At 45.2% G+C, this 20,624-nt stretch overlaps 1 protein-coding gene across 9 annotated transcripts in view; it reads left to right on the plus strand.

Annotated features, from left to right (window-relative positions):
• Positions 1-20,624, plus strand: part of camta1a (calmodulin binding transcription activator 1a) — a 309,841-nt gene that overhangs the window by 148,735 nt on the left and 140,482 nt on the right. For all 9 annotated transcript variants that reach the window (XM_036532715.1, XM_036532709.1, XM_036532711.1 and 6 more), the window contains one exon: positions 3,054-3,121. In XM_036532715.1, the coding sequence (XP_036388608.1) occupies positions 3,054-3,121 (68 nt within the window). The remainder of the gene's footprint in view (positions 1-3,053; positions 3,122-20,624) is intronic.

Below are 20,624 nucleotides of genomic sequence, written 5' to 3' on the forward strand. Positions count from 1 at the left end.
TGGCAACATGTCCCCTGTATGTCATGCCGATAAAGCATCTGAATTGAATTGATTTGAATTGAATTGAACTGAATGGAACGCCAGCCATTCCAATCCTCCCAAAGCAAAACTGCTCTGGTCTGGAAGCCCAGAAGCTCTTGATAGGATATTGTCAGTGAACTCGTGCAATTTTTTTGGGCCTATATTCCTTTTTTGCCAAGTCTAAAATATCAGTACAGTATTCCAAATTCCAGTTGGAAATTACTTGGATTTGCCCACGGGCTGAAATGATTTGTCAGTCCTGTTAAAAATCATTTTTAATTTAATTGATTGTGAACACTCACAAGTTTATTGTGCTGGGATAATTTCATGATAACAAAATTGTGCTGCAAATATTAACATTTCACCATGTTATTTCATCATCATGTCAATTAATTAAATGATAACTGTAAAAACACAGCACTTTACAGCAACTTGCAATTTTGACCTATATGCGCACATTAGTACAAAGGCTGTGAAGATCCCTATAGCCTAATTACAACAAATTGGCCAGGTATGTTCTTCAAGTGTACTCTACATCCTAGGAACAATGTTCTCAGGTGTGTCTTTTTGCACTGAGGATATTAATGTGAACACTATGATCATTGGCTATTTAAATGAATTAACTATATTAAAAATGAGCAATGTAACTACAGTAACACATCCATCTTAAAGGAGCTGTCTTAGCAGTATTAATAGACCTTCATTGTCTATCAGGTTTTACGAAATAGATGCATAGCTTAATTTAATTTATAGTTTTTTAATAGTTTTCACCTTATGAAGGATTTTCTCACACTTACATAATGTCATATATAATTTCACTGTTCCATACTACATGTTTTATTTTTATAATAAACATTTCATTGTTCTTCAGGGCAGACAGCAGACAGGCTTTTTTTTCAGAACAATCCTCTCGCCTCTTCTCCACTCCTGCTCTCTCTCCGTAAGGAACAGAGACCCTGGTTATAAACTGGGTCACTCCCAGTGCTCAGCAAATGGATCCCGTACCAGCAGCTGAACGTTAGGCTGTGCACAGGAACGAGAACACCGTTTCCCCCGCTTCCGGTCATTATGGCACCAGGACAAGGAGTTAGTCAATGGTTCATTATCTCCCAGCTGGCACCTGGAAGAGATGGTGCCAGTTGCACCACCCCCACAACCACCCCCCCTCTCCCCACAACCACCCACCCCAGGGATCCTCTGCCAGCCCTGGCACTCCTGAGGGGGGATATGGCCGGGGACGTTGGACTGAACCATTGATGTCTCGTGAGGAGGGAGTAGTGGTGGTAGTGGGGGAAGGGAGAGTGTGTCCCTGTATTAAAGCAGTGAGCTCTCATGTTTGATCTCTTTTGGAGCAGCAGAGCATCTCTTCAGCATTTCGGCTATAGTTGTTGACGTTGTGTTTTGTTGTATTCACAGTGCCCATAGTCAATAGCTCCACCCCATTGTCTCTGTTGGAGGCTGGGGATATCTCAACTGGAGATATGATGTCCACTCTCCTTAGGGTGTCCTTGAGTGTCATCTGGTTCCTCCTTCAGGCAAGCTTGCTGCTGTTGGCCAGGCCTTGTGGCACTCTGACAGAGACCCTTGGACCCTGAGCTACTCCTACTAGTGTTTTGTCTCCTCCCCACATTCACCCAACTTCTCTGGGGAAGAAGGCACTCCTGTGACGTACAGGTTGTGTAAAGTGTGCATTCCAATTTGACGGATCAAGGGAAAGTGCATAACATTAATGAATTTAAACACACCCTTAGTAGCAGGCAGGAGACAACTGTTGTTACCATGGTGACCAGCACAGGTATAGACAACCTCCCCATTCACTATTTATCCCTCTCTCAATCTCCCTCTCTCTCTCTCACTCCCTCTCTTCAACTGCTATGCAAGTCATACAGCATCGCTCCAATCTGGCACATCATTCAAATAACCAATCAATAGTCAGCTTTTTTACAGTGATCAGAGGGCTGAGAGTGTCACTGATTGTGGACAAAGTGACAGTGTCCTGCTGAAATGAGTTGCACTAAAAACTATTGATCAGCAGATGGAAGACTGAGGCTTCCCAAACCCTGCAGTGGGCGGAGCCTCAGTATTCCCTCAGTCATTGACCAATCTGAATCAATCTTGGTGGTTTGCTCTTCCAGAAAAAGACTCTGATTGGATCAGACAAATAGTACTTGGCAGCTCCGCCCATCCCGAAGTTCATGAAGCCTCAGTCCTCCACCGATGCTGAAAAGGGAACAGCGATAGATTAGACCCGCCGAGCACCAGCGCTCCCCTCACCCCCCTCAAACAGTTTGTCAATCTCAGACCCATTGCAACGTCGCAGGGGTGTTCGAGGGACCGACAAATGCCCTGGGCGAGAAATGAATTGCTGGCTGTCAGAGGTAGTCATTAGGTTGTCTGGCAGCATCCAAAGTGCTTTTAATTCTGCCATTTAGCTTTGGGGGAAGGGAGGTGGGCAAATCCATGCATGGTGCTCTGTTCTACACCTGTCGTCTCTCTGAAGTCGGTGTACTCACTCTGCATATTTCATCATTTTAAGGGGATATTGCGATACATAACAGCCAGCCAAATGCAAACTGGAGTGGAAAGACAGTTGCAGCCTGATCTCAGATCAGTGCTGGTAACAGAGCGCAGCAATTCAAAGGTGAAAAAACAGCATTTGAGATCGATTTTAACTGGGAATCGAGTGGTCTGAAGTGTCAAGGGCAAACTGTAACTGCTACTTTTTTCACACAATTGATAGAAATCAGATGCACCAAAGCACTGCCATCAGTCCTACTGTATGCTCCTTGATGGTTTAGGCTATAATTTGATCAAAGCTCCGCAGTTATACAGCCGGGAATTTCAAAGACCATCTGACCAATTTTCTCATCTTTCTTCTGCTGTAAAGTAATGCAAAATCCTTAATTTTCTTGCTTTTATGTCATTGGATCTTTTTTTCTCTTTCTGCATGTTGCTGCCTTGAGTTTAACTGTTCCTGAGTCCAGATATAAGAAGTTAAAGTCCTTCTCTTCTCTTTCTTCTCTCTGTCACAGGAAATCGCAGCTTACCTAATAACATTTGAAAAACATGAGGAATGGTTAACGACATCCCCTAAAACCAGGTGAGAGCGCCGTCCTGCAGGAGAGCCAATACCATTGCAGCCTGATCCTCTCTGTCTACCCAGATCTATGGTTTCAGCCTTTTACAGAAACCTCACAGAAAAGATGCCCCTTCACCTTTGGTTAGGAGTTGGGTGTTTCGTATTATCAGCTGCAAATGGAAGTTTTAAAAGGTTAGCAGCTCTCAGTAGGTTGTGCAGCCTGATAATGGAATGTTAATGTCCACATTTTATTTGAAGCTGCAGTCAGGCCTACCACATTAACACAACATGGTTTCTTTTCATTTATGCTGTGGGCAGGGTGGTAATGTGCTTGGATCTAACTGCATATTTACTGTTCATCAATAAAAAGTGGTTCCTGCAAGAGCACAGTGCTGATTCAATCTGATCAGGGCTTGACCGCACACTTTGAAGTGAAATATGTGTGTATGCACATGTGTGTATGTGTGTGAGCGGGTGCATGACTGTGTTTGTGCGTACGTGTGTGTGTGGGAGTGTACATGTGTGTATGACTGTGCGTGTGTGTGTATGGTGCTACACAGCCTGAGAATGAGTCCAGTTTGGATGGGGATGTTGCATATAGAGCCTGTTGCACCCTAAGCAGAAGCCCCTTGGGTGTGCGTCAATCTATGTGAGTCATTGTGGCCTAGTGTTACCTGGCTGTGGCCCAGAGTGCACTGGGCCTGAAACATGGCCTGTGTTTCTATGTTCACACTTAATGCGGGAAGCTAGTGGCCCTCCAGCTACACGCCGCGGCAGTGAGGCTGCACTGGAAGCTAATGGACCCGAACAGCGAGGACGTGACTTTGCTGATGTGAATGTCTTGACGCCGGGCGGATGGAAGGGATGGCACAGCGGCTCTGAGGATCACACAGGGCGCTGTGTGCCCTTTGGCGTTGCACCCCGCCTCCATGGGGGCAGCGCTCCGATGGGCACAGTCAGCTCTGGGCCGCCTTATATAATCAGACTGACTGTGACGTGTGATCGGCTCCGGCTGTGTAATTCAGCACACTGTTCCTTATTTTAATAAAGATGCTGTGGTTTAGTTAGGGTCACTGACAGGGGGAACTGGGGTGGCGGTCAAACAAAGTACAGGCTCGCTCTTCCAGATGAGAAAAGAGAGGAGAAGCTGCACCCCCACCACCCTCGATTGTCTAGACTTGAGCTTTGTTTTATTTTTCATTGAAATGAAGGACAGGGAGTCAGGCCATGGATGTTTGAGGCTGGAAACCTCATTTGATGAGACCCTCAGATCCCTGCTGGTGCATTGTACGTGGTGTGTTGTACTCTGAGGATGGCATTTGAAGTAAGAGAGGTGTGTTTGTGAGTATGTGTGTGTGTGTGTGTACCTGTGTATCTCTGTGTCTGTGTGCATTTCATAGTGATGTGGACTTCTCCTCTTACATGGCTGTTCCACCAGAAAGTCTCAAAATGCCAGCTCTTTTACAATCAGACAGGAGATTTTAATAGGATTTCCTTTGTTTTTTGGATATTCACTAAAGCACATCAGGTTATACACCGCAATCAAGGCTACCACAGCACTAGTCCACTTGGGACTTGAACCAGTGGCCATTTAATTATACACCCAGTTCATTCCCATCAAACCCACAGCTGTCACCATTGCACTTTCTTTCTCTGTCTGTGGAGAGGACCATTCTGTCTAAATACAGGCAGGGCAGAGACATGCCTGGCACTGCAGATTTTGGTAGCCTTTAATACAACAGAACATTTTTTTTCTTTGTTTTATCCATCTGATTTTTCAGTACGGGCCCTGCTTTGATGTTAATAACAATCCTCATTCCCATGTAACTATGGGCACTCTGACACAGAGCTGAATGTGCATTTTGGTCTGCCTCTCTGCCTGTAAAGGGAAATTGGTCTCTTATTCTGCCGTATCTCGCGTAATTGCAGAGGACGGGCAAAAGAGCACCCTTAACCCAAGTTACAATTCTCTTTTATCATAACCAAATAAAAAAAATAAATACAGCAATCCAGGCTAACCCTCCACTTCAAAGCTACAGGCATATGCTGTTTTGAGTAATTGGTATTCATGTGACTTTGGACAGCCCTGCTTAATTCTTGTGTGTTTCCATAGCAGAGCCAAAACCACCCAACCAACAGATGAAGAGTTGTGACTATGTAAAGAATAGGAAATGTATCATTGATGTACAATTTATATGTAATTTGATCTTGAAATTCATTTGACGGTTCCTTAAAATTGTAAATAAGCTTTAAAAAATGAACCCAAGGGAAAGTGATTAGTCAGATATACATATCAAACACACGAGTAACAGGAACAAATATCTTGTACATCCAACCCAACACTTTCCCTGGGTATTACAATACTTCCTAACACACAATAACCTAAAGGTTCCTATGTGCTCAACAGTGGTGGCTTTATAACTTTTTATTTTAAAATGAAATTTATTTTAAAATTCATAAATGTAAAGCAGCATTGTGTGCACGTACAGCTGCAATAGCAAAAATTGGCAATACCGCTTAGCTAGCAAACTATCACACATTTTAAAGTCCCCTTTTGTTCAGTTTCCAGGAGGCCCATGGAAGCCAGGTTTCCCACTGAAATCTATTGGGAAGTTGGACATCTGTTGAGGTCTATAAGATGATTTGTCTGGCTCTGATTGGACTATAATAAATTTATGATGAGAATTTAGCCCTGCTGGAAGGACCTTATATTGACCAATCGACTATAGCCCAAGTTCAGACAACTTATGGACAACTACCTTTTGATGAATGGTACCTCTATCACCTCCAGTTCCATGTACATGCATAGTGAATAGACGTGACTGTAGCAAGTGGAGAGTGAAATTTAAGTCAATGTTTTGTTTTTGTTAAACTGGAAGATCAACAAATTGTTGTGTGATACATACCATTTGATTTAGTTTTTTTACAATTATAGTTGTATTTAGCTAGCTATTTTAACTGCTGGCTTCGCTTCTGGCTTCTGACTTCTAGCTAGCAAGCTATTTTGGTGAGCAAACTAGTTACCAATTTGCCTATGTGGTTGTAAAATGAGGCCTCACCTCTGGCCCCCTCAGGTTTACAGCCCACCAGCTGCCACTGTGGATGTGGTTTGTGATTGAATCTTTTGCTCCACTGGATCTGACGATCTGGTTTCCTCTCTTTTGTGGTCTGAAGGCGTGAAGGTGCTGTGAGCAAAGCTGGGTCAGTAGCAGCAAATGGAAAGATGAGTAATGGGCGAATGTCACGGAGCACAAATGCCCTGGCTAACACAAAGAATGCCGTAAATACACTGTGAGAGCCAGGGGCTGGACGCTGGATGCTGATTTGATAGCTGCCCTTTGTATGAGGTTAGGGGTCAGGGTTCACGGAGAGGGTGGGTCACGGTTGAGCACTTGAGAACCATTTGTCATTGGAGTAGCCCTCCCCATGAGCATTTAGGGTCACTACTCTGCAGCACTGGGACTGGGGACAGGGGTCAGTAGGTCAGGGTGACAACCATAGATAAGCGTCAGGATCTGACACGCTGTGAGCCTCTGAGAACAGCATTACCTCAGTATGTGTGTCCTCTGAGGGGCATAGGACACCTTGAACAAAGCGATGGGCCTCAGCAATGCTCACAAGTAGAGCAAGTGGAAATATATAGGCAGATACCTTACTCTATCACACACACACACACACACCGTCATTCATACACACACACATATGCATATTCACAAGTGCATACACAGGGATATGCTCATACATACTCATACAGAGATACACACACTAGCACTCACAAATATGTACACAAGCATGTACACACAAATGTTCTCACATGTGTACACACATATCTACATGAGCGCCTGAACATGGATGTACTCGTGCACATACATATACATGAACATATACACATAAATTCACCCATACCCCCCAAAGAGGAGTTCCCTGACCTGGGGTCAGCCTCAGTGTGGACAGTGGAGACTTGTTTGATTTTCCTGCAAACTTTGCTCAGCCAGGGAAGAGTAGCCATGTGCCAAATGATTGATGTGTACAGTCTTTGTACTGTACACTCCGTTTCAGATGGGAAGCGCAACAGAGCTCAAAATCAATACGACCGCTCTCACACTGACTGCAGGAACAGCACTGGAGCTAATTCAGTGTGTGCCTGTCAAAGCCGGGAAAACGTCTCCCAGCTCCGGCCTTTCACTTTAATTTACACACTTGGAGCCTCTCCTACCCCTTTTCCATTGAAAGGGAAGTGTTCCTTTCCCTCTTTAATGGAAGCCAGAGACACAGCAGCCAGACGTGTCGAGCGGCTGTGAGAGGGAAAGCATCAGAAGCGACCTCATGCTTCGCATTTCATGATAATGTACATCGGAAAACCCAGAGCTGCTCAACATAACAGCTTAAGGCACTCGCTCAATTTTCTACTGCTCTAGGCTTGCATATCAGCCTTCTGAGGCAGGATACAAGAAGGAAGGAATGCAACACTGTACTCTGTGGATGTGATCTTCAGGGGAGGACAGCAGCTTTAGGCACTGTGAGATGCAGGGAGTGTTTACATCGTTTTGGCTGCTGTGTGTTAGCCCTGATTCAGGTTCCTGGAAACACTCTGCCAAGGGCCATGCCCACGCTTGCTGATATCTCACACTCTGAGCGCTTGCGGTGACTGTGAACCCAGATGCCCCTGTGCCCCACAAACACATACACACACACACACACGCGCATGCAAGAGTACATGTCTGTGCATGTGTGCTAGGGCTGGGTGATATGGACCAAAAATCATATCTCTGTATTTTTAGGCTGAATGGTGATATACCATATATATCTCTGTATTTTCTACGAAGTGGGCTAAATGTTCAGTTGTAAGTCAAAGCCACGTGTGAGATGTCACAAGCACTTTTATTAAAACAGACCGTGATCAAAATGTTTGAAAATATACAGCTGCAAAACATATAAATGAAAAATTATATAAAATAAATAGCCTATATTAAATAAAAATAGGCCTATCTCTGAGAGCGCTACTTCAGTTGTTTTCAACAACAATAACAGACTGATTAAAACAGAGTACAATTACACGTTTTCCTCTCCTGCTTAACAAAACACACAGCTGTGCAAATAACAGTAAAAATGTAAACAGAACAAAAATAAGAACAGGCCTACCCTGTGTGAAAATATACAGCTGCACAATATATCAACATGTAAATGAAAAAATATATCAAATAAATAGCCTATATTAAATAAAATAGGTTTATGTTGGGAGCACTTTCTGATACGGTATTTCAGACTATCAAAATACACTACAGGTTTATGTTGGTGGCACTTTCTGATAAGGTAACTCAGACTATCAGAACATTAGTTATATCCTGGTAGTCTTTTCTGATAAGGTTTAGAATATCAAAATATGCTGCTTAAAGTTTTACGTTGGTATTGATTAGAGTGTGTTGATGGACAAACTAGACTACAAATTTACATGTCAGCATGTAAACTAGACTGTCGAAATACATACGGTTTATGTTATGGATAAATTGTAAGTAGGCTATGCCTATTATTAAAATTTTCTTGGCAGCATTTTCGAAATTGCTGTTGGATGAATGAAAACAATAATGTAATTAGCTTAGAACCATTTTCTGATAAGGTAAAAAAGAATTACCAACTTTTTTTGGCTTCTAAGGTAACACAACCTACTTGCGGTAGTACTTCCCGATGGGGTAGCAAAGATTGATAGATATGACTATCAATCTACGCTACGGTGGGACATTTTGATAAGGTAGGACACATTGACAGAACACCAGGTTTGCGTGCAGATGCAGAGGGAGAGGGGGGCGGGGTTGCATGGAGAATGTGAGACAGGAGAGATGCAAACACTGGCATGGTTTTACGGAAGAAACGCGTTATGTAATGCAACATCAAACTATATAGATATAAACGGTATTGTCTCATCCTGTATCTCGTTTGAAAATATATTGATATACCTTAAAAAGTCAATATACTGCCCAGCCCTAGTGTGTGCACATCTATGCATATGTGAGCATATGTGAGCATATGTGCATATTTGTGTCTTTGTGCTGCTGATGGAAGCATTCTGTGCCTGTCGTGAGGAATCAGTGGTCCCCATATCACTGCAGTACACAAGGGCCCACTGCAGCTTGGCACACTGTGTGAGTTAGTGTCATAGCGCACTGTGGTGGATACGTCTGCTTGTATTTGTACCAAACTCGCATAACAACGCTCTCAGGGGCTGCTGCTAACCTCGTCCAAGAGTGAAGGAAGGAGAAAGAGGAGAAAGAGTACAGAGGAGAAAAGAGTGTTTTGTCTCTGTGCCACACTGGTGGTAGCCATGGGATTCCACTAGGGGAGGCCAGCCGCAGTCCGGTCACTGCAGATGCAGGGAGCTGGCCATGTGCAAAGTTCGCCTGTGGACATCATTACTGTACTCTGGGTAGAATTTGCCACAGCATGATGCCATCAAACTCTAGTAACTCAGCCTACCAGCCTCCTCTGAGACCAGACTGTCCCTCACTCATGCTGCCATCCCAGGGCTGAACCAAGGTCAGTGCTGCCTGCTGACTGCCTCCCGAGTCAGAGAAACAAATACACGAGGGAGAGGGCAGAGAGAGAGAGGGAAAGTGGGAAGGATAAAGAGAGGAGGTGGCTGGAAGAGAACCGGGCGCAGAACAAGCCGTCTGAGAGAGTAAGAGCGATAATGGAGCGAGAGAGGTCTGGAAAATGGAAACATGTCAATCAGAAACAGGGAGGAAATAGACAGGGAGAAAGGAGAGAGCGAGGTGATGATGTATGCAGAGAAACGGGGCAAGGAGGCATTGCCAAACAGCATGGGGTGGAGGAGACAGAGAGACAGAGGATAGGGGAAAAACAGCAGAAAATAGAGATGGAGCGCTGAGAGAGATGGAGACAAATTGACAGCTAGAAAAGGGCCTGTGGGGTGGGGATTGGAGAGAGGTTAGGGACCGTCTATATATTACTGTGAGAGCTTGGCCATGTGCAGCACTTCCTTTGCCAGCCCAGCATTCTATTTGCCTGTTCCCTCATGAAATACTTGTACCTCATGTGAAGGCGCTGTTGCTCTGGCCAGCGGAGTGCTGTTAGGAGTGAAATGTATAACTTCTCCATTATTATATATCACTACCTGTCTGTACCCCAGATAATGCAAATTGTTGCTTACGCAGCTGCCGCTGTGGTGCTGATGGCAAAGAAAATAAAGGTTAATGTTAAAGGAAACGGACAGCGACCACAACAAATAGCGGCGATTACGGCAGAGTGCGAAAGAGAGAGAGAGAGAGAGAGGGACAGAGTGGGTTGAGGAGTTAGTGCCAGGCGGGGGAAAGAGGTGGTGGCTGTGGCCGGGCCAGACCGGAGGGGTAAACAGATTAATGCTTATATGATGAAATGGGTGTCAGGAAGGTGTTCAAGGAGACAATGTCAGCCAAGCGGGGTGGGGCTAGGTGGGGAGATGGGGGGCGGGGCCTGCTGCTGCAATGTGAATTCAATTAGCTCACCTGATCCACTGCATCCAGGCCCGGGTGACCAACGCGGCAGGACAGGAGCAGACTCGTGCTTGCTCTTTTGAGCCGCACCACGCTGTACCGCCCTCAAATAGACAGCGGGCCACACCCATCCCCCCTCCTCTTCATCCTCTTCACCCTCCTCCCTCCCGTTCTCTCTCTGCCCAATGTTTGGGCAACCTCCGAAGTGTTCTGCTTCACTGGAATTAGTCACGCCCTTGGGGTCCAAGCAGAGGTTTGCAGGCATCATGGGGAGACAGTGTTCCGCTTCCTGCTGAGGCTCAGGGAAGGACTAGGACCGCCTGCATGGGCTGGTTCTGGGGACACAGACCTTGCATTAAAGGGCTGGGCTGTTGTGGTTGACTCAGCACAGAGCCCTGCCCTGAGTTAAACACGCCAAGCTCTGCTGGGGGGGGGGGTTGGTCACATGTCCGTTTGTCGTGACCAGGTCCTGCTGTGTGTCTAAGTGACAGTTTCAGCCCTTATTTGGGGCGTGTTGGTTCCGGCTGCCCTGATTGGTGGACCAGGCCACGCCTTTGGCGTTGCGCTGAGGGAGCAGAGCGCTCTCAGCCCGAAGCGAGAGAGGAAGGGCCGGCAGCAGCAGGGTGCAGCGTGTGTTATGTAAAGAGGAGGATGAAGCAGGTCCTGGGCCGCTTCCAGAGCGGGGCATGAGTCAGCGGGGGCGTGCCTGTTCTGCTCTGCGTGCAGCCCCTCTGCCTTCTGTGACAGCCCAGCTGGGCCTCCGCATTCAGGAAGAGAGCGGAGCGCTCCCGCACGCAGCTCCCAGTGACGCGCAGTGCCCCTCTGCCTGCCGATGGAGCGCTCACCCGTCATCTTTCAGAACCATCTCTCTCGAGTTAGGGTGTGCCTGCGCACCCTGTCTGTAATCTGGGATCTGCAGTGATCCAAGCTGTCACGGACACCATAGCCCTCTGTCACAGGCCCCCCCACCCCACCCCCAGCTGGACACCACTCACAGCTCAGCGCGGGAAAGCGATGTGGTGCAGAGAGACCAAGAGCAGTGTTCTTCACTGTCTTCAAAACTGTGACCCAGAATTCCCTGTTTGAAGTAAGCTGTTGTCCAAGGGGAGGTGGAACTTTGTGTTTTGTCAAATATAAAAATTTCAAGGGTTTTAATTACTGCTAGCTTCGTACGCATATATGCCAAACAGCAGGGAAAGGTGCTATGGTTGCCTGTTTGAGAATCTACTGGATGTGTCTTCACATGGTTTCACAAGGGCCTGGTCCATCTTGTTCACTTGTCCTGTATGTCTATCCTTAGATACTCTTTTGCTGAACAGATACACAGCTCAGTGTGCTTATTACTGAAAGTTTTAGCTCCATTGTCATTGTTGAAGTTAGAAATGCCCTGATTTGCTGCCCTGTTATTAATATTCATGATGGGATGTGGCCAAAGACAGAACATCTCTAGGTAGCGCACACACGTGGACTGAGCTTCTTATTACTGATGGAGGAACGGAGGAGAGAGGGAGAGCGCAGAGCTGGCATTTTCCTGATTAACAGACTCTGGTGTCACTGAATGTGCTCTCAGATTGTATCCCGGTGTGTCTCACTCAGTGAACTCTTTGAGTGCATCACTCTGTGGGTGACAGAGGTGGGAACACTACAGACGGGCTGTAGATTAAAGAGAAACGTCCTTTCAGCGCTCTTCATTCTTTAAAACTAACACCAGGAAGGAGCTTCACACAGAGTCCTGATTCATCTTGGTACACTTCATGTATTTTCTTCTCTCCCTCCCTTTTTCTCATAATTCAACTTCTGGCAAAAAAAGGCCTCCTCAATGCCTTCATTACAATCGGGGGTGGGGTAGGGCTGTTATTAATTTTGCATCACTGAATAAATTAATTAAAATATAAAAAAAGTTAATTGATAAATTATTCAGGCTTTTTGGTGTGCGTGTGTGTGTATGTATATGTTGGAGACAGAGATGGGGAAAGAGAGGTGAGAGCTGTTTCAAATTGGAAAATTAATATTCATAACTTTTTTAATGAAGTTAAATATGGCTATCAATTCAAGGTTTAACAAAGGTTTAATTAACAACGTTGGAAGCAGAAAAATCCCCATCTCACAGGGGGGCAGAGAAAATCCGGGAGAGCCAGATTTCTGGCAGTTTTAATTTATTTATTCAGTCATTTATTTTTAATACTTCATCGAAAATAAATGGATTTCAAAACAATTAATTTCAGATGAGGTATTAATGTATTTGAATCGGTTGTTATGGCCTATAAAGAGGTTAGCTTTGCACGGCATTACATTTACAAATCATTTCAACACAATTTGAAATAATGTCATTACTTATCACTCAAAACGCTATCGTGAAAATAAGTGTTTAGTTAAATGTTATAAATCAAGCATTGGATTAGAATGATGATCCATGAAAGTGCAGCATTCAGACTTTATGATTAGTTTTAGAGAAATTGCTCTGTATCTAAAATGTAAATTGAACTCAGAAGAGGCATAACCTAATCTTCTTCCAGCATTTATTAAATTGATTGATAGATCCAGATCTCTTTCAGACAATCTCAAAAATTTAACCCCGTATTTAAGGGTTTTCAATGCAATCACCTTGTTCATAGTTTAGGTAACTACTCCAGCTCTTTTTGGCTATGATTAAAGTGTGAAAGTGTATATAGTATATTCACTATTAAATAGTTCACCAATTAGTTTTATGCTTAAAATTGACTGAATGTAGTTTGTAACCTTATTTGTGACCATGAGTTAGCTCAATCTTATTTCTAACGCATTCATATAACCAGCTAACCCAATTCACTACTGCAAGCACTTCTCTGGGATTTTAATGTAAAAAACGCTTTTATGTATAACTTTCCTTTTTTTCAAAATGGTAGAGCTCATTTCATAGTGAGAGCTTGTTGAAGGTTGGGTGCAGATGCTATGATTCTACAGAGAAGTGGATGCATTTGTGTGATACTGATATGATGGCGCTGGATTGGACATGAACAGTTTCAATTATTTACAGGTTATATGCTCTTTGCATTAGCGGTGAAGAGGCTCATAAATTACCTCCTCGGTGTAATCAACCCTTCAGACAAATAATGAATCAGCCTGTCTGTGGCGCTGAGCTTATTTAACTGGACAATTTTTATTTTTTTTTTATTGCCTGATTGAGCTGGCCAAAAATAATGACACTGGTCAAACAGCATGAAAATGCCCTACGTGCTCCATTGGAAGACATATAGGGTCCCAAGGGTGTTACAAGGTGAGACCCATAGGAAGAACCCAGAGGAAGTATTTAGTTGGCTAACCATTTATGGATCAGCAAGGTACGGGCCATTTTTCACTAAGAAAGCTTGATAATTAAGCTTAGTGATTCAAATTCCAAGTTGGAATGCATGTTATGCTGGTTTTTTAAAATCCTGTCATTTTTTGGAGAACCACCAAAGGTGGCCTTTAACTTCTTTTTTGTCTTAATTGCTATGATTTTGAGGTCTTTCTAGAAGGATGTCGCATTTTCTCAGGGAATTTGCAGCACTTGTATTTAATATTGAACACAGGTATCTGCCTGGAGTGCAGCATCCACATTTTCTTCTCTGTTCTGATGATGTTTCTGAGAGCTACATGGGGCTCTTCCACAGACTACCCACCCTCCCTCTTTGCTGTCTGACCTAACACAGGCCAGGCTGTTCCATAATCTACAAAGCCTACCACTGCACTGTGAGAAGGGCTGCTGATGGAGTTGTGGTTGGGCGGGGGGGGCTGGGGGGGGGGGGGTTGCACTGGGTTGACTGATGGGTTTTTTAATTAAAAGAAATTAATTCCTGACCCGTTTAATACCCTCTTTTTATGTGTCTCTGGTGACAGCGTGTGATTTGCTGCGTGTCCCACTGACATGAGGAAATCCTTCCACCATGATGCTGGCATGACATGACAGTCTTTCCCACCTCTGAGAGAGAGAAGGAGAGAGAGAGAGGGAAGGCTCATTTGAATCTGAGTAAGACACACAGAAAGAGGGAGCAGCAGAGTGAGGAAGAGACAGTGGTAAGAGGACTGTGGCTTCTTTAGGCTGGGTGTAAAATAACTCCCTGAAACCTTCAACAGCTGACTGTCTTACCCTTTCTCTGACACACTCACACACACACACGCACACACACACATGCAGGGGTTACCACCATGTCATCACCACTTCATCATAGCCTCTGATGCCAATACTCTGATGTTTTACCTTTTTTTTTCTGTCTTTGATTAGCCTCTTCATTAGAGCAGGAGAGTGAGGGAGAGAGGGCTACTGAGAGACCGCCCCTCCTGCTGTGTCAGTGGCAGTGCTGACAGTTTACATCGCACTCCCCTAAAGAGTGCAACTTTGGCTTGCACGCAGTCTTGTCTTTCTCTTTGGGAGGGGGTAAATGTGGGGTGACGGCGCTCCACAGTTCAGTACGTGGGGGGGGGGGGGGCTTCGTGTAGAGTGAGAGAGTGGCTGGGGGCTGTTTTTGTTAGTTTGTTCAGTATGCGTGTGTTCCCGTGTTCGGTATCATTTAAAAATATTTTCAAATGGGAGTGCTGCAAAAATAGAACGGACTAATTGAATTTAGACCAGAGGGGGAGAGAGAGCGAGAGAGAGAAAGAGAGATGAATCGGTTGTAAGCTGAAAAGGAAATCGCATTCTTTGTGACGGGCTCTGACGCACCTGAGAGGACCCGCTGTTCTTTTTCTGTTTTTGTCAGGCTGCCGAAGAGCCGCTTTTGGATGCTAACCAGAGGCTTTTTGGGGTGCGCCTCTCACGGGGAAACACTAGGCCAGTGTAGGCAGAGACAGAGCCAATCAGCTTGTACTCAGGCAGAGCCTTCTTGCCACACAAACACACTTGCCGTGATGAAAGTCAATTATTTCATTACGGCCCCATATTTCCCCGTGTCCATCCCGGCCTAACCTTAGCCTCCAGCACTCTACCATCCTTGATCTCCCAAGGGCTCCTCCTCCAAGATCTGTGTGCCTCCTTGTCAATCTTTATCAGTAAAGACAGACACAAAGTGGAGTATGAGCGAGAAAAACAGCAGGAGTTAAACCTCTCCGAGGGTATAGATGCCTGCCTGGTGTCACTCTTTCGCTTCAACGTGTTGCACCTGTCTGCTCTCATCCGCTTTACCGTGCTCTGTTAGTGTGATTCAGTGGTCACCGATCATTACAGTAAGTCTACTTCACCATTGCTGTTTTACGTAATTACCTGTTTTGTAGTGCCACTGTTATGTACATCAGACCTTCTGTCAAATCCATGCCATGTAAAATTGCCATGTGTGATATCATCTATTTGATGTCACTATGTACAGTGTGATATCATCACATTGACTGTCATGTATGGCCAGGCCATATTTAATATTGTCAAGCATGATATTACAATATATAATATCAGTGGCTGTGTCTCACAGATCTCCGTAGTGCCCCCTCCCTATGGTGCAGCCTGCAGTCACTGTGACATGAAGGCCCTGTATAAGCCCTGTGCCCAGCTGAGCCTGTTTGTTAACCCTGCGGCCCTCTCTGTGTGCACGCTGTCGGGCAGAATTTGAAACTCCGCGATTGGATGAAGGGAATCTTTCTTGCCGTTTGCCGCCAGAGCCACGCAGTGTTTCGGGGCTCCGCTCCGGCGAGGGGGGTACGACCCGCAGCGAGTGGCCGTGGAGCACTGTCTCTAGCACAAGGAGAACTAACCGTCTCTCCCTCCCCGTTTCCCTCAATCTCAAGGATTCCAGAAGCCTCCCGGTGCCTTCATTGGGTTTAATTAACGATCCTGTGATTCAATCAGTGTAATTTAATGGAGAACAGCAGCGTGCAAGGTGGGTGGCCCGGGTGCATCGTGCCGTGCGTTTGCTGCCACCCTGGGTGGAGTACAGATGCCCTTGAATCAGGTAGAGGGGCACACCTCTCCAATGGCATGCAAAGGTAGTCTGTGGAGAGAGGTTCCACAACTCCCCAGATTTGTAGTGGGCAACTGGGGACACACAATGAGTGTATACTGAGAAGGACAGCTCCTGCCACTGCAGCACCACACACAAGGCAACAACTCCCAACAGCCCCCTCCCCCCACACCCACACGGCCTTCCATCCACACTACCCTGGCACATGACCATCACCGGCAGGGATCAACACAAACAAACAGGCCAACAGATCGGCCGTAATAACGCTATCATGGAGAGAAAGCCCTCCACGCTTTCATCACATCCCTGCTTCCCTATTTATATCTCTGTTCTTTTTTTTTTATTGAGATCCAGATTAGTTTCATACCATTAAACTGCAGGAATTTGCCATTGAGTCATGTGGAAAGTGGGTTGTAATTAGGATCATCCAATGCATATTTTGGGGTCCTGTTCAAACACCTCAGGCACGCGATTTTGAATCCTTTACAAAGCCACAGTGAGGCTTCACCTGCCCGTGATCTCCCATCGAGAGAGCTGACCCCAGAATCACGCGCATCTCCCAGCCACAGTCAGCCAGGCGTATTTCATCTCTGAGTAATCCCACCCTCCAACCATGTGAAATTAGAAATGAGACTCGCACCGCTCAGTATTTCCTCGGAGGAGAAATGAAAGCGATGGCGGGGTCTGTAACTGCGGCTGACCCCCCGTCGGCCTTCTGCGGCCCCCCACCAGGGAGGGGTGCATCACGCGGCGTGCACAGCCAGGACGGTGTGCAGTACCTGCTGTGCTGTGGCCCCGGAGAACACAGGTGGGGGATGCTGGAGAGGGGGGCTGAGAGGATGAGGTGGGTGTATCATAGAAGATAGGCAAAAAGTGACAGTTGACGATATTTTAAATGTTTTACTAGGTACACTATATCCAGAGCATCTTTCATTTGACATACAGTGTTTTCCTTTTACACACCTGAACAACAATTAGGGTAAGCACCTTTCTCAAGGGTTCAAAATAAGTGCCTCACACAATCAAAGAAACTTCCCTTTAAAAGATCCAGTTCTCTTGTGAAGTAGGGCATTAGACTGTGACAGCCGTGTTTAGGTGTCAAGAACCCTGCCCAGTTGGTACAAATGAAGTGTCCCAGTTGGGATTCAAACTGGCAACCCTCTGGTGAAAAGTCCAGTTATCTGCTTAGTGTGGGTGTTTGACTGGGTCAGCCTGGTATGTGTGTCTGCATAGAGTGTTTCAGCATGTCTCGGTTCTGCATTTCCCAAGCCACTGTCAGGTTTATCGGCGTGTCCAAATTTCCGTTTTCATCAGGTGTGTCACAGTCATCAACAGTGCGACCAATGGTGGTCCATCCTGCTGTTTCAGGACACCTATCACTGTGACCAGGCTAGCACGAGTTGGAGCCAAAGCCAGCCCACCCCAGTATGGTCTATTCCTTCTCCACTGCATAACCAGGACCCAGAGCCATTGCATATGATGTCACACTGAATGCTGCCTGGGTGGAGAGAGAATTGACCTCTCACCTATTACATGTAATAATCACTTGTATTGTTTTTTATTGTTCTTTTTTTTCAAGTACACATACTTTTGATGTTTGTGTTACTGTTAAAGCATTGGTGGCACAGAATGTCACATCAATGAAGAAACTGAAAAGAAAAACTGAGCAAGAGTGAGAGAGAAGAAGAGGAGGAGGAAGAGATTGGTATTCTCAGTTGATTCTCAGAGCCAGGTGTTTTCGTCTGATTGGTGGAGCAGTTACAGAATCAGTAGCATCCACAGGTGGTGTCAGGATGTTGAAGACATAGTGTTTGGGGGGGGGGCAGAGGGAGGGGCTGTGATACCAGGAAATAAATCCTCTCTCCCACGTAGACTGATTATGAATCAACGGATGCCACTAAGCATCTGTAGCCAGTCTCTTTAGGGGGGGGTTTGGAGGTGCCACTCTTCCGGGCCATATGTTTCCTGCAGATCCCCTCCGTCAGGGTGTCAGCACAGAATGCAGACACAGCGCCCATCAGGTGGTCCTCATTATTAAAAACGCTCATCAAAAGAGCCTTCAAGATGGAAAAAGAACCAGACTGAGACCACTGGTGATGTCTGGGATTCGGTGACAGTTTGAATAACACTCTCACCAAAGGCAGTTTACCCCTTTTCCTGAATGAGCAGAGATGTTACTTGATGCGCTGCATTTTAACTGGAAGCACCTTTAAAAGTAAGCAGTTTTTTTCTCCTTCTCTTGCTGAACCAAACTAATGAATACATTCATTTCTTCATCGATGTGGCAATGCTGAAACCTTACAGGTCATTGGCTTCTGGGCAGACATGTCCCTGCGTGATTTGGTTAAAGGGAGGTTTGCGGCAGGTTGTCATTGTAACTTTGTAAATGGAGTGATTCCATTGATTGAGCCAAACAAAGCTTGGTGTGACATTTATTTTTCACGGTGGCATTCAACACACCTTTCAAAGGCTCTGACCTCTCAACAGGAGCGCCAATAATGAATTTTGTATGTTGTGTGTGTGTGTGTGTGTGTGTGTGTGTGTGTGTGTCTGCGTGTGTGTGTGTGTCTGCGTGTGGTGTGTGTGTGTGTGTGTGTGTGTGTGTGTTTGTATGTTAATGAATTTGTTTGTGTGTGTGTGTGCATGTGGGTTTAGTGTGTTTTTGTGTTATTGTGTATGTGTACTTGTGTGTCTGAGTGTGTGTGTGTGCATGCATGCATGTGTACTTTTGTGTGTGCGTGCACATGCGTGGCTACATGTTTGTGTGTGTGCGTGCGTGCGTGCGTGTGTGTATGATATTGTGTGTGATACTCTGAACCATTTGTAGGTCACTGGATTCTCAGAAAAGGTGTGCAGCCTAAAACATTCCCACTGGTACATGGTAATCTAGCCTCAGAAAGCAGAAAGGAATTTTACAATTTTCAGCCCTCCGTCATCATCGACCCATTAAATTTATGTTGTGTGCTTTCAAGCCGCCTGCGCAGTAATCAAAGCCTGCCTTGGAGGGCCCGACAATCAATAATCTATAACCATATAAATTAATGTGCATTACCATTTGCAAGGTCCCATTTGTGAGGTTCAGGCATCGGATGGAAACACTCTGTTGTTCTGAGTATGTATTAGCCTGTGTGTGCTGTTTGGTTCGTTGAACAAACTCAGCAAGGTTAGGGCATGAATAAAATGTAAAAAGGTTTACTTTCCACCTTATTGGACTTAATAGGCAATAAAGCCAATTACACAATGAATGACATCATTGTAGTGGACTGACAGTGCTGAGGACTGATATCCTTTAGTTACCATTAGTAGAAAGCCAAGTCCTTGCTGTAGTAGGCAGAGTCAGACTGCTGGTCCTTCCTGTATGTGAATGACAGATCACAAATCATTGCAATCAGGTTTTATCACTATGAGAAAATATTGCTGGCTGTTACCAAGATGGTGGGGCTCTGGCTTATAGACTAGGCTTGTAATTGTATGATTATGGGTTCAAATCTCAGAGTTCATGCTTCTGTTGTCTCCTTGAGTAAGGTAGCTGACTGTGTATATTGCCCTGGATAGGCATCTGCTAAATAAATCAATAGTAACAATTGTAATTATAAAGGGGGTGGCTTGGAATGCATCAAAGAGGAGAGGAGAGGAGGAGAAGGAGGAGGCTGGACGTGCAATCCATGCCTGTGTGACACCATGCTCTTCCGTCCCATAATTAAATTCTGAGTTCCATGTAGTGAGGAACCCATCGGCTCGGCAGATGTAACGCTATGTTAAACTTTATGTTGCTTGAAAATGGTTTTCAAGTGCATTCAAGACTGAGATCGTCTGGCTGTAAAATGATCTGTTTTATGGTGCCATTACCGCTGCTATATTTTTTAAAGATGCAGTACCCCATGCAGAGAAATTCTCCCTGCTACCAAACACATGAAATCAAAGTGCAGCGTGCAGTTCAGTTTGAAATTACAGGCATGGCCTATGCCTCAATTAGAAAAAAGAACAAAACACTGCCCCTGTATTTCCTTTCACTACTTATTAAAGTGTAGCCTAATGTTCCCTGGAGTACAATTCAATATTTGTGAACAATATGACGTATGCTGTTTGCAGTGGTATTAGGATAAAAACAAATTATAAAATTAAGCAGAA

The sequence above is a fragment of the Megalops cyprinoides genome, chromosome 7 (genome assembly GCF_013368585.1).
Source record: "Megalops cyprinoides isolate fMegCyp1 chromosome 7, fMegCyp1.pri, whole genome shotgun sequence".
NCBI lineage: Eukaryota > Metazoa > Chordata > Actinopteri > Elopiformes > Megalopidae > Megalops > Megalops cyprinoides.